Source organism: Xenopus laevis, chromosome 2S (genome assembly GCF_017654675.1).
Source record: "Xenopus laevis strain J_2021 chromosome 2S, Xenopus_laevis_v10.1, whole genome shotgun sequence".
Classification (NCBI taxonomy): Eukaryota; Metazoa; Chordata; class Amphibia; order Anura; family Pipidae; genus Xenopus; species Xenopus laevis.
The window spans coordinates 97,309,446-97,323,859 of record NC_054374.1 but is presented as its reverse complement, the minus strand read 5'-3'; the positions used below and the strand labels follow the sequence as shown (position 1 = coordinate 97,323,859).

At 35.7% G+C, this 14,414-nt stretch overlaps 1 protein-coding gene across 1 annotated transcript in view; it reads left to right on the top strand.

Annotated features, from left to right (window-relative positions):
* Positions 1-13,933, top strand: part of egfl6.S (EGF-like-domain, multiple 6 S homeolog) — a 42,843-nt gene extending 28,910 nt beyond the window's left edge. Inside the window, 4 exon segments of the mRNA NM_001086885.1 lie at positions 5,872-5,946; positions 7,230-7,325; positions 9,566-9,825; positions 12,295-13,933. Of these exon segments, the coding sequence (NP_001080354.1) occupies positions 5,872-5,946; positions 7,230-7,325; positions 9,566-9,825; positions 12,295-12,387 (524 nt within the window). The 3' untranslated portion in view covers positions 12,388-13,933.
* Positions 13,934-14,414: the final 481 nt, after the last annotated feature.

Below are 14,414 nucleotides of genomic sequence, written 5' to 3'. Positions count from 1 at the left end.
CGAATAACAGAAAGCAACCAATATGATTAAGAGCATACAGTTTTCTTCTTTGATGTGAATAAAGCACCTGAACATTTTTAACCCACAGTTCTTGGATGACTTTGATACAGAACATGTTAATTAAATCAATTAATTAAAAATTTGATACAGAACATGATAATTAAATCAATTGAGTAAGCTTCTTTCATAATTTTATGGCAGTTCATTTGGGGATAAATAAATGGTTTTGCTCCATATGGATACGTCATTATTGTTCTGCAAATGTTCATCGTACATTTTTGGCTTTCACATTTCGCTTAAATAAAAGGCTCTTTACTAGAGTTACCAAGTATTTGTATTCTTTTAACCATCAATAATTGGCTGCAGTGGTCTGGAGCTGTGAACAGACACATTTTATACTGAAAAGGGAGCCATAAATTACTAAAGTATTGTGTTCTGGCCATATTCATGAAATCTAATACTGCTTGAACATTTTCCATTTGTTTCAAAATTGGTTATAATAAAGGGATACAAATGCTATAATAAAGTGCCTTGGTGATATAGTATTTAATGATATTAACAGATCCACATTGCTTATATTTGGCGACTTTCAAGGGCTTGTGGATAACATTTGATTGCAGAATCCAATATTGCAGTATAAAGGCCAAACCTAAGTTAAGATTAATTTCTGGGTTGGGAAATGCCGCTGGGCAATTCCTTTGCAGTCCACTACACCAAGAAAGCACTATTTGTTCCTATCACAGTGTTGGCGCTATATAAATACATATATAAATCTTATGTTGGCGCTATATAAATACATATATAAATCTTACATGTAATAAACTGCCATTAAGCTGACCATGTTTTCCAGAAAGTAGACACATAGGTGCCAGTACTCCAGGACTAATCCTGATGGTATTCTTTGATCTTACCTCAGAATGTATTGACTAACATGCGCTGCAATTTGTGGGTCATGGTTGAACAATAAATTTTCCAATTAGCCTGTCCTGTCTGTCTTTTTTTTTTCTTTTTTGCTGTTCTTAAGTTGCAGCTGCTTCAAATATTTGCTTCAGGAACTTTCCCACCTAAGCAGTTGTAAAGATATGGTGAGTGAGAATAGATCCTTTTAATGTCATTCATTCTAGTGTTCCCACCTCTCACACATGGGCAACACTGTGTAGTTTCTTTCCACACTTAGGGCCTTGACGGAAAGACTTTTTCCGACAGTTATGGTGCTAACACAGCCTCCAGGTCTTCACTGGCTGCTCTGTATGACAGTTATTGAAGTGTAAGAATCTGTATCTGTCAACTACAAAACAGATAGCAAATATAGCAAGATAACAACATGAACATAAGCTTGGGGATAAAAGAGTGAGAACAGAAATACAAAGGCAAGGAATCCTGTTTAACAAATATTTATTGAAACTGATTCTGTCACATTTGGAGAGCTTCCTATTCGATCTATGGCACATGTGGTGTTTTGACCAGTATGGTGCTCTCAGAGGAAGCAGTGGCAACACATTCTACCTATCATTCCCATTCAAAAAAATGGGATAACCCTCTGCCTATGGTTATAGTATGGCAGTGACAGGCAGGCACCAGTCAACAATAACCAAGAGGCTAATTGATAAAGTATCAAACCGTGGAATCCTAAAGGCTTTCCAGCTGTTCAATATTCTTCCCATTTAAAAAAACATTTTCCTGATTATGATTAAGGGATAACTCCCGAAACGCGTCAGGTGTTACCAGCAGGTACTCCAATAAACCCCAGTTTCAGAAGTGCCGTCTGCTTTCTTGAATTTTTGCTATTAATTGATATAGTTATCAAACTTGATAGTTTGGCTGCCCAGTCAAAAGACAAAGGGATTTGAAAATGTTTTTCCTGCTTTGGAACAAATTGTTCCAACAAAGAAAATATATTTTTTTAAATGTAAAGGTCCAAGCAGAAACCAAGCAGAAACATTGCAGCTTGTTAAAAATGTATGACAATTAGGGGCAAATTTACTTGGGTTAATTAACCCTCGATATTCGACTGCCGAATTGAAGGAAGGAAGGAGTCGAAGGATTTACCGCAATACGTTAGATCGAACAAAAAATCTTACGATTAAATCCTTCGAACCGTTCAAATCGAAGGATTTTAATCCATCGATCGAATGATTTTTCTTCAACCTAAAAAAGCTAGCAAAGCCTATGGGGACCTTCCCCATAGGCTAACATTGACATAGGGGGTCGAAGTTTTTTTTAAAGAGACAGTACTTCGACTATCGAATGGTCGAATAGTCGAACGATTTTTAGTTTGAATCGTTCGATACGAAGTCGAAGTCGTAGTCGAAAGGTCGAAGTCGTAGTCGAAGGTCGGATTAGCCAAAAAAAAACATTCGAAATTCAAAGTTTTTTTATTCTATTCCTTCACTTGAGCTAAGTAAATGGGCCCCCATTTCAGGCCCAAAATGTGCCTTAATGAGTAGTATACATAATCAACACCAACCTCTGTTAATGCTTTAGAATACGAAACAATGATAGATGAGAAAGGGCATATGCTGAAGCAGGCACAAAGACATGCAGAAACTCTGTTGTAAAATGTTTATTACATATACAGCATGTTTCAGAAACAGACTGCTGGAGGGCACCTAATATTGATCTGGAACACTACTTATAGGTGCATAGTCATTTTGAAGTTGTGCAAGAATGTTTCATTTTGTGTCAGTGAATGAACTATTCTCTTACCCCATAGATAAAAAAATAGAACTTAGTAAGGAATGTGTTCCAGAAAGCTATCATGGAATTTAATATATGACCATCCAAACCATCTGATTAGTTCATGTCCTTCAGTGAAATCCTCTGGAATCTCTCGTTCCATCCTAGCATTAAGTTTGGCATGGATTCCCTAAACCAGTATACATTATACTGATGAGTTGTGCAGATACAGAGGACTTCTAAATGATTTTGCATATTTTGTTTTAGTACAGTAAAATAAATAAAAAGTTTTAAGCCAAATCCTGGCTTTAGCTCACTGTTGGTTTATGACTGCATAGCTATCTGACCATGAAGGGAACAGAATACAGAGTCTGGGGTAGGTAATTCAATGCAGACTGATAGAAAATATCAGAATGAATTTAATCTCAATGTAATTAACAGACTTTATATTCAGGTGCATTCATGTTCTTTCGTCTGTGTGTCCCAATGTATTTCTACTACTACCAGTGCAAAGCATTCAGTTTTTGGTTTGGTAGTTTTGAAGTCTAACTCACAATTTCTGTAAGCGTGTATCAAACTATTAGTTTTATTTTGTAATATTATTATTCTCACAAATCCTCTGCATGGCACAGAGCCTGTTAAACACAAAGCAGCCTGGTGAAGGCAAGCAGTAGGTATAGAATTTACTGCACGACAAAGCCTCTGGCATTCTCTAGTCTGTGAGTCTAAATCATATGCAAGGCAGGAGGCATTTCATAGAATGCCAACATACAACCACCACCCGCCTTCTTTAAATGCAGGGCTCCATTCTAGAAACCCAATATGCCACGCCTCATGCAAAGGTCTATGGCTGTCTGAATATACCAGAAAGATGTGTTGCTGCCAGTAGTGTGGAAGGCTAATAAAGTGTCGAATTATGAAATGTCTACATAATGTAATTCTGATCATATTTAAGGTTCATTTAAACCATCCTCAGGACACAAGAAGAGAGAAAAAACTGCAGCACCTCTTATTTGCAAAATGTGAAAATTTATTTTAATTGATCAGTGACCTACAGGCAACGTTTCGGGCCTGGTCTTGCCCTTTCTCAAGCCTCAGAACACAAAACCCTGGGCATAATACTTTTGCAAACCAAATGTTTATTTAAATGTTTGTGAAAGTTAAATAATAAACTTCCATAAACATGTATATTACCAAATTCTCTGTACACACTGACATTTGCTGCAGAATTCAGTATTATACAGTATTGTATTACTACATTTAACCTTCTCTACCAAAGTGTGTGTTGGCATGGTGACAGCATAGTGGGTAAGAACATAGTTACAGTACAATGGGATAGAGCTTGTTAACATTGCATACATCAGTTTTACAAGTGATTGAACTACAAAAAAGCATATATATCATATACAGAAGTAATCTGAAACACTAGGTGCAGATTTGGATATGCGTTTTCTATTTTCTTAAGGTCCTTGGGGTTAGGCCCTCTGAGCTTTGGTCAGTTTGATATTTACATTTTATTGACTAGTTACTTTGATCTATAAAGTTCTATCAATAATAGAATAGAGCACTCCAAATTTAATAAGCCTGTGAGCAGCTAATTTTAACTGTAATAAGACACAACGGCACCTTGGAAATTGTATAACTTTATTTAATAGCTATAACTAAATTAAATAAAAATTAATTGAGAGGAGGGCCAATATATTAACAACATTTCCATTTAAAGATCATAGAAATAACAGACATATACAAGAAATACCTCAATCCAGTGAATAGTATATGGTAAACTAAGGCCAAACTGGTTATAGTGAGACAGGTAGATTAGATCCTGCTGGGGCCAAAGGAGCTCCATGGTGGTTCTTGATAGTGGAGGACAACCCAAGGTTTGAGAAGTTAGGGTGGTTTAAAGTAGTTTGGTAGGGTTAATTAAACCTAGAGCACAGTTTTTTAACTGTTCTTACACTACACATTTGTTTAAGTAGGATTACCAGGTCAGTTAACTATTTAACTCCTTCCACCATTGCTGCATGTAATGCAGAAGGTCAGCTTTGCCCCCTATTCAGATTCTACAATGGACTTTGAAAGTGCACTGAATATATCATTAGTCCATGCCTCTGTTTGCTGCATTTGATTTGAGGTTTTATAGTTTAATAAAAGTAAATTTTAATTTACTAAAATTAAAATTTCTTTTTTTTTCACTAATTGAATTTTTTTCTCTAAAAATTTGTTGTTTTTATTTCTCTAAAACTTGAGATTTATAAAGTGAAAAAACCAAGAAAAACTTCAGCAAGTAAATACAGTCCAGGTCCTATGGAAGTGAATGGGAGCTGTGCTGGTTTTACTGACTTTTATTAACCTTTCTGGCTTTTAGGGGTTTTCATTGCTGTTTTTTTTTTCTTTGCTACTAACTAAATTTTCGAGGTTTCCATATTTTTGAGCGCATTGTCCAGCAGGTTCTTTCTGTTAGTTCAGACTTTTAATATTTGGACCTTTTAATAAATTACTAGGCATTTGTGATTTTAAAGAAATAGAATTTAAACCTCTAAAACCACTAAAATTAGAATGTTGATAAATGGGCCTCACCAAATTTGATATTTGATAGAAAATTTGCAAACACAGGAAATTATGCATTGTATTTATTATAGTATCTCTGCAGAAAATGTGGAGTAAATGGAAAGGGGTAAATGGAAAACTTCTCTTTATAAAAAGTAGAATAACATATTTTTATATAATATAACATAAATCTATATATACTGTATAGGTATAAAACAAAGGGTTTGCAGCCATCAATCAAGTTAGTTTTATAAAAATCATCTGCTCTTATTATGTGTTGTATGGTGCTAGTGGATGTGCCTTTTTGTTAGAAATAAAGAAGTAATCAAACAACAAACAGGGACCTTTCTGGCTGTGGGTACCTCAGGATCAGGCATCTTGGGCCAATCAATACTTACATCTGCATTAAGGCTGTGACAACTACATGAAAGGACATCCAGCTATGAGTAAATCTGTCCATGTCTTTGCTTTTCCCATTTTGCATATGAGAGCATGTCATCTAAAGCCAAAATATTCTATAAAAAATTGCAAATAGCAGAAGCTAATCTGCTAATAACACAAGCCAAATGTTTGCCACTCACAAGCCAAGTTACTAAAATTTCTGAAAAAGCAGTTTTACATATGGTAATATTTTGTCTTCTTTAGCCCGCCAGGTTAAAAGAGCAGCTGTTTTGAGTTCACAACCAATAAGCAATACAGATCCAGTTCTGAAATCAGATGGTAAGTATTTATTTATTATATATTATGGATTTCCAGCCTGCAGTCTTCTGGGGATATGGCAATTATAGATGGGCAACAGTTTGAGGTTCTCAGGTTGTACATTCCAAGTACAATGTGCAGGTATAGGACCTCGTATCCTCTTATGTGACCTCTGGTTTTCTGGATGAGGATTCTCATTTGTATCTTTATACCTTAAGTCTATTTAAAAAAAAATTAACAATAATTAAGAATAACAGGAAACAGAATTGTTTTGTCTCCAATAAGGATTAATATCTTAGTTTGGATCAGGTACAAGGTATTGTTTTATTATTAAAGATAAAAAGGAAATAATTTTAAAAATCATGAATTATTCGATTTGAAATCACGTCTACGGAATATGGCCTTCCCATAATTCAGAGCTTTCTGTACATCAGGTTTCTGAATAACAGATTCCATACCTAAATACCTTCACAACAATTATTAGTAGCTGCAGAAATATTATGTTCTAAAAACTTGTTTTGTATTTGTTTCACTTTTTTGTCAGTACGCATCCCCCATCAAAGAAAAAGATTCCCTGCTGCGCACTGGCATATTGCATCCAGCCTTTCATAGTGGGATACATATAATAATTTTGATGATAAAATGCTGAAAGATGTGGCTGAAAAATATATATCCTGACCCGAGTTATTTAATTTGTCTGACAATACAGATCATAAACAAAGAAACAGGGCCCCTAATATACAGGACAGTGAATGTGTCCCTTCTATAGAAAAAAAAATTGATTTAGGGATTAAACTTGCATTTTCTTTTCAAATACTTTCATTATTCAATCTTAAATTAATATTTCAGTAGTGATGTAAACACTACTGTGCAAGAAACACAAGTCATCAAGGATTTTTTTTCCAGATCATTTCACAAACTGCCTTAATATATTCATAATACAGAACAGCAACAAAGGGTCATCTGCTGGAAGAACATGATATTGCATGACATATCTTCCCTTGAATATTTTAGTTGTACATAAACTGTTTCTACTCTAGTAACTGAGGCAAATATAATCATTCCCTTTACTAATTATACCCTGTTGTTATACAATGTATAGATGAAATTATGGTAAGAGTAGTACAACAAATACCTAGAACAGGGCTGCAAAGCTTTAGCAAGCCCTCAAACTTATGCATTTACAGACCTTATGAATTATCTTCTTTTACGTTAACAAATACAATAAAAGGAGTTTGAATGTTAAGTATGATTTATGGTTGTCATGTCAGTTAAGCAGTCTCATCTTTATTTCTTGTGTTCAGAGGTGTTAGTTGATTGCAGATTTGATCAAGGAACATGTGAGTGGAAACAGGACAGCAAAGATGATTTTGATTGGAAACATGCAGAACGTCACAATGGTATGTATGAGATGTTCTTTTCTTAATTTGCCTTGCTATGAAATCCTAGTATAACAGAAAACTGAATTAAATACCAACAAAAGAAACTGCTAAACATACTGTATATATATAATATGCTGCAAGCATGCACACAGATACAGCAGATCAAAACCAAACGCCATTACTCAATTGACCTATTGTATGTACTGTATATGTAAGAAAAGCTGTTTATTTGCATGATTATGAACATATAAGGCTCCCAATTCGAGTGAACATATGAGATTTTCCAGGCTCAGTTTATACAGTATGTGTCAGACTAGGCACCATGTGAGTACAACAGAAACTGATGCCAAATTATCAAAGGACATAAAGTCTGGGATTCACCACTCACAATTTGGTAGATATTAATCCTATGTTTCAGTTTATAAATAAACATATTAAGTACATAACTGCCTCTTTATAGATTATTGTGTATTGAATGTGACAATATGGGAAATATGGGAAATATGGGAAATTATGGGAAATTTACTATGGCAGATAAGCTTAAAATCAGGAGCATAAAGACAGGGACACCTGGTTTTCAGACAAAAACTCTTCCCAACATACATAGTTTAATAGCATTTCAACAACACGCATTCAAGACGTTTCCCTACTCTGGGGCACTCACTATACAGGGTGGCTTCCACATTCAGGAATAATCTGGACTTCTCACGAAGCCCTACTGATGCTCCTCTCCATTGACACTAATTCACCAGCATTTGGCCTGGCTCACCTTCTGGCTTTCCTTAGTCATGTTAGACTCAGTCACATGGTCACATCTCCCTCTGCTCCTTGCAGTGGCAGGCATTACCCCAGCCCCTCTGGGAGTTCCTAATACAGACAGGTAACCTTCCTGTTCTGTGCCCGTCTCTGAGAGACCTTCCTAACAGTCTCACTAGCATTAAACACCTTTCCACAGTACATAAACACCTATGGAAAGTGAGCTCCAATATGTGAACTGGACCACTGAAATGGATTTTGAGGCTTGTCTTTTTCTTCCAAAACACCATACCTCCAAACTGTCCCATTTTTCTTTTTCTGACAGCTCAGCCCACAGTCCCAGATTTTTATTAAAATGTCCCAAATTTCTCTTTGATCTCCTGCACCGACTCTAGAAAAATATACAAAGTTTCTGTGGAAACCTTCCTGTGGAAAGTGAGCTCCAATACATGAACTGGACCACTGGAGTGTATATTGTGGCTTGCCCATTTCCTTCCAGAACACCATACATCTAAAGTATACTGTTTTTCTTGGGGCAGTCATGATTCTGACAGATCAACCCGCAGTCCTGGATTTTTATTAAAATTTTTCTTTGATCTCCTGCACCGACGTAAAAAAAAAAAAATAGTTTCTGAAACTTAATTAAATAAGCAGCTTTTTGGCAGATTGCCCAGAATACTCAGCACCTGAACTGAGATACAATTATAACTAATAAATAAGCAGGTCTCTTGGGGAACTGTGACTCACAACTTAAAGGGCAATTTCTCTTTCATTTGCAAAACTGTAATAACACATAAAATATGACTCTACAACCCAAAGTTCAAACTTTCCATAACCACCAAATTTTGTAAAATTGACATATTTAGGGAGTGTGGCAAGAAAATGGGCATGGTCAGAAAATTCACAATTTCGACATTTTCCAAAGGTTGGGAGGTATGGAACACTATAGCATCCAGGACGAGACAGCAAAATCTTTTAAACAAAGAAACCATCCTCTGTTTAGTAAAATCTTTGCAGCTTACATCTCTTATTCACTTTTTGACACATTTCTTTGATCATTCACCACACATAGGTTTAACAGCAATAAATGGGATCACACAGACCAACCTTAAACATCTTTGTAGTTCATCTTCTGGTCCCAACTTATAGGTTACAATTCCTCCTCCATGTGTTCTCTGTATACTATACATAAATATAATATAATTTCCTAACACGGGGAACAAATATTGCCCTTTGATAATGCAGTAGCATTATGAACAAGCCAGGCAAGGGTACATGCTCTGATTACATGTACAAAAAAAAAGCAAATCAGGATCCGGCCTACATCCTCGTATCCAAGGACACCAGCTGGTTCCCCATAGATTTATATATCAATTCAAAGGAATCAACAGAAGTTGAATGCAGAGTCCTCATTACTTTAATATATATTTCCTCTAAGGTATAAGGATTTGTTGTTTAGTTTATTGGTGGAAAAAGTAATATTTTGTTGTCTTCAAAATTAGGTAATGGATATTACATGTCAGTTCCGGCATCTACCAGTCAAAAGAAAGGCATTGGTCGTCTAAAACTTAAACTCACAAAAATCTACTACAAATATTGCTTGATGTTTATCTACCGCCTAGTGGGAGAAAGAGTGGGGAAACTACGGGTCTATATTGATGAAAACATCAATCCTATATGGGAAGAAACCAAAAACAGGGATGAAGGATGGAGGACTGCAAAAATTGAGATACAAGAGTCAAGTACCAGAAAAAGTAGCAGTGTAAGTTTACCTACAATTGGATCCAACATGCTACAATATGAGGGAATACAAGCTATGGAAATATCATGACAATTATATGTTAAGGACAGCCAAACATGTAGGGGGTACTATATTGTAAGGCACACCAGGTGATCTAATTTAATAGCCTCTCTCTGTCCAGTGGTATTTCTTTCATGTAAATATCTTCCCAGCTGGCTAATGCTTGATTAGCTGACAGTAGAACCATCTTGGAATATCTGTTGGTGTCCTAATATGCTGAATTTGGCTCTGTGATGCAAAAGCATTAGCCTCTAGTGCTTAAACGACTGTGTGGCCTATGAGACTCTGTAATGCAGTTTTTCATAAAAAAACTAGCTGATCAGCCACTATGGCATTGCCTCCAGGTAAAGGAAGGCTACTCTGCCAGCCAGATTTTTACAAAAGAAGAGCAGTTACATGCAGAGACAGGTTAGTAACTGGTGTGAGTCAGAAGTCCCTTACATTTTTTATCTTTTATTTAGTGTACTTTTTGTCTTTTATTATGCTTGAAGGGGGGCATAAATTGCCAAAAGTTTAGAACTTCCTCAGTCCCTCCATGACTAAAACTATTTGCTTTTTAACCATGAGCAACTTGCAAATTTTAAAGGAGAAGGAAAGCTATGGAGGCATTTTATTGCCAATAGATTACCTGCAATAGTGCAAGCTAGATTTATTATGTAGAATATTATGTAGAATTATGTAGAATATTTTACTATACCTGAGTAAAAAGCTCTAGAAGCTCTCTGTTTATTTAGGATAGCAGCTACAGTATTAGCTTTAGGGATCCCCCAAATCCACTATTTGGGATTCGGCCGAATCCTCGAATCCTTGGTGAAAGATTCGGCCAAATACCTAACTGAATCCTAATCCTAATTTGCATATGCAAATTATGGCCAGGAAAGGAAAAAGTGGAAAAAATCTTCTACCCGACCCCTAATTTACATACGCAAATAAGGATTCGGATCGGCCAGTCAGAAGGATTCGGCCGAATCCTGGCCGAATCCCGAACCGAATCCTGGATTCGGTGCATCCCTAATTAGCTTGGTGTGATACCACTTCCTGTCTGAGTCCCTGCTCACTTATAGCTCTGGGCTCAGATTAGAGCAGAGGGGGGAAGAGGAGCAAACTGAGCATGCTCACGCCTGGGGCAATGAGGTTTATGCTGAAGGCAGGAAGTGTGATACAGAAGCCCATGTGTACACAATAGAAGGAAAGAAATGTAATGTTTCTTTTGACAGCGGACTCAGAGCATCACTACTTTGAGGGTTTACTGGTATATTTAGTTGGACCTTTCTGATAAGGCTTACTTAGTTTTAACTTTTCCTTCTCCTTTAAAAAATAGCAAGACAGAGGTCTGAGCCACCATATTTTTGTAGCTAGAATGTGGAAAATTCAAAATTCACAGATTTAAATATTTAAAACAACCACATATTGTTAGATCTTCTTGGTTCACTCAACACATATTGCCTAATTACTTTGACTTACAAGTAGTAACCACAACATTTTTTTCCCCTTTAACAATTTTATTATGCAGTCATGGCACTGGAACCTCAAAAGAAATACTGTACATAGGATATGATATATGGCAAATTGAAATATATTGTTCAATGTAGTTTTTTTCTCATTCTGATGAAGGGAGGGTTGTGCCCCCTGAAACGTTGATATTTTGGTGGATCAGGTATGGGACCTGTTATCCAGAATGCTTGGGAACTGGTGTTTTCTGGAGAACAGATCTTTCTGTAATTTGGATCTTCATACCTTGTCTACTAGAAAATCATGTAAACATTAAATAAACCCAATAGGCTGGTTTCGCTTCCAATTAATTATATCTTAGTTTGGATCAAGTACAAGCTACTGTTTTAACTGCATATAAGTACTGTATGTGCGTGTGACTCAAAATCTTACTGTGAGGCTGAAATATATGGAATGCAAACGCATGCACAATACCTAATTTTCTATTAGATTGAGAATGTATTTACAACTAAGCATTGTTTTGGCTTTGGCTTGTCATCCTCTTTAATCTTAATGTCCTCTATGAATTTCTCTCACTTTTCATTTTTCTCACTCTGCGATTCAGTTCAATGAGGAAAATGTATCTCATGATTTACCACATGAAAATTCCATTGAAATCAATGGGAAAATCTGGGATTAAATCATTTTTCTCCTTAAATTGAACTTGGCCCTTTGTGTCTATTCCACATGATATATTAGTATAACTTGCTTTGTTTTCTTTCTTTTTTGTTTTTCCTTTCTATTACTTGTGTGTGCTATCATCTTCTTATGTCAATTTTCCATCCTGTTCCTACATCTATCACCTATATTATCTTCCTTTTAAAAAAAAAATTGTTTGCCCACCTTTTCAGCTTCTTTTCCCCCCCCCATTACAAGCTTAAATGGGGTTTGTTGATTCACTCCATAAGTAAAATGAATTATCCCCTTTTTACTTTACAGATTACTTTCGAAGCTGTGCGTGGAAAGGACGAAGCTGGAATAATGGCCCTTGACAATGTTTTCCTTTCATCTGGTCCATGCTCTGATGATTGACTGCTCGCCATACTACAATTTACATATGATAAAAAATCGCAGTTGACAAAGAAAAACTAAAAAATGCTTTACTTTTCTTTCATATTTACACAGACTGTTTGTGAAATGTGCCTTTTGAAAATAGTATGAATATTTTATTACTTAAAATATTATGTCTGGATACCATTTGAGATTAGCCATGAATATTTATATTGTTGCCAGGGTTGTAAAACAGCTTAAAAAAAAAGGTTGCTGAGCAAAATGTACAAAAATACTGAAATGTCTCCTGGTTTCCTTTGTGCTATTACTGTTATTGTCATTATGATATGTATTGTCAAAATAATCACACATTGGGTGACATAAAAACACAACTATATGGAAGTTCAAGAAGCAACTTAGGACACAATTGAATTGGCATTAATTTGCACAAACGACTGCGCCTTTTCTCCTGAAACTTTAACTGTGGTTTTTAATGAGCCATTAAGTCCTTCTTTCCACTCATACATCTGATGTTGCAAACGTTTTATTATTATCAATGCAACACCTTTACTACTAGGGTGGTCTCCAACATCATCTCCGTGAATGAGAGTGGAACTCATAGTTCATCAGCTGATTGGAGTCTCACTGCTGTGGTACAGTCTGTAGATCTGAAGCTTCATGAACTCAACTTTCATAAAGCGTCCTGTGTGAAGGATATTTAGTTGGATCTAAATAAGGATGCTCACAGAGCACAGCTATGCCTCTTCTGCTACCTTTAGTCTTTCTCTTTGTGGTTTCTTAAAATCAGCAACACAATTACCAGGCACTGGAGCTTCTTAAAAGGTTGTATACTTGTATACATTTAAGAAGGTCTAGTGTCCTGGAGAATTGTGTTGCTGCATACAGATTCATGAGGTGCAGTTTCTATAATTCCAGAGAGCACAGAGAATGTTGAAATGAATGGGTATGAGTGCAGGTAAAAACTTGAACTGGCAGCTACCAATAAATTTATATCCTTAGATTCCAATGAATTTATATCAGTAGCAGTGATCTTTTCATGAGCTAATGAGTAAGATGTCGCTACAGCTTGTACATGAGCATCTGAATTTTTCACAGAGCAGTTCAAAACCCTCCATAAGGTTATTGGTTTATTATATTTACTTTATTACAGTGTACAGTATATATATGTCTATCTCTGTCTATAGAGTGCTATGACAAGTACAGGGGTGCCTTACCCTCATCCTCACTATGCACCAAATCTGACATGAGGAAAATACATTCCCCTGCTGCAAGTGCTTTGAGAATGAGCAGTTAAAGGTGAGAGTTTGCCCTCTTAGTGTTGCTGCACTTATGGCAGGGGCATAAGTAAATGACCAAATTGAAGTGAATCATATTTTGGTTGACAGATGCCTTCCATTAAATTGTGTCTTGCTTACAAACACATATGTAGTAATTAATACGTGTTTTTAATTAACTAAATACAATACAAGTTATTTAAATATACTTGATTTATTTTAACTGGATATTTGGTGCTATATGGCCTGGCCAGTGTGCAATAGGCTTTTTTAATAAAAAATATTTCTTCCAAGTCATCTTGCCAAGCATTGTTCTTTGTGCACATTCCAGTATTATTTGTGGTTTATACAAAGTGTTTCCTTAAAAGCTTTAAACCCTTTTCATAGGTTGTGAATCATCAAGTCATTAACCATTTTAGTGCAGTTATATTTTTCATTGGTTAAAGATTAATGAAAGCAATGCCTTTTACAAAAATATATGCCATGGTGTTCATATGTTACCCATTACAATTCTTTACTTGCATATATTACTAATTATGGAAAAGTTTTTACAGTGGAAAAATGTTCATTTTGGTCCATATGTAAAATATGACAATAATTACTTATAGGATATACAGGTATGGTATCTGTTATCCAGAAACCTGGTATCCAGAAGACCATATGGTATAGACTCCAAATAATTACCGTATATACTCCAGTATAAGCCGAGGTACCTAATTTTACCTACGAAAACTGGGAAAACTTATTGACTCTAGTATAAGCCTAGACACAACT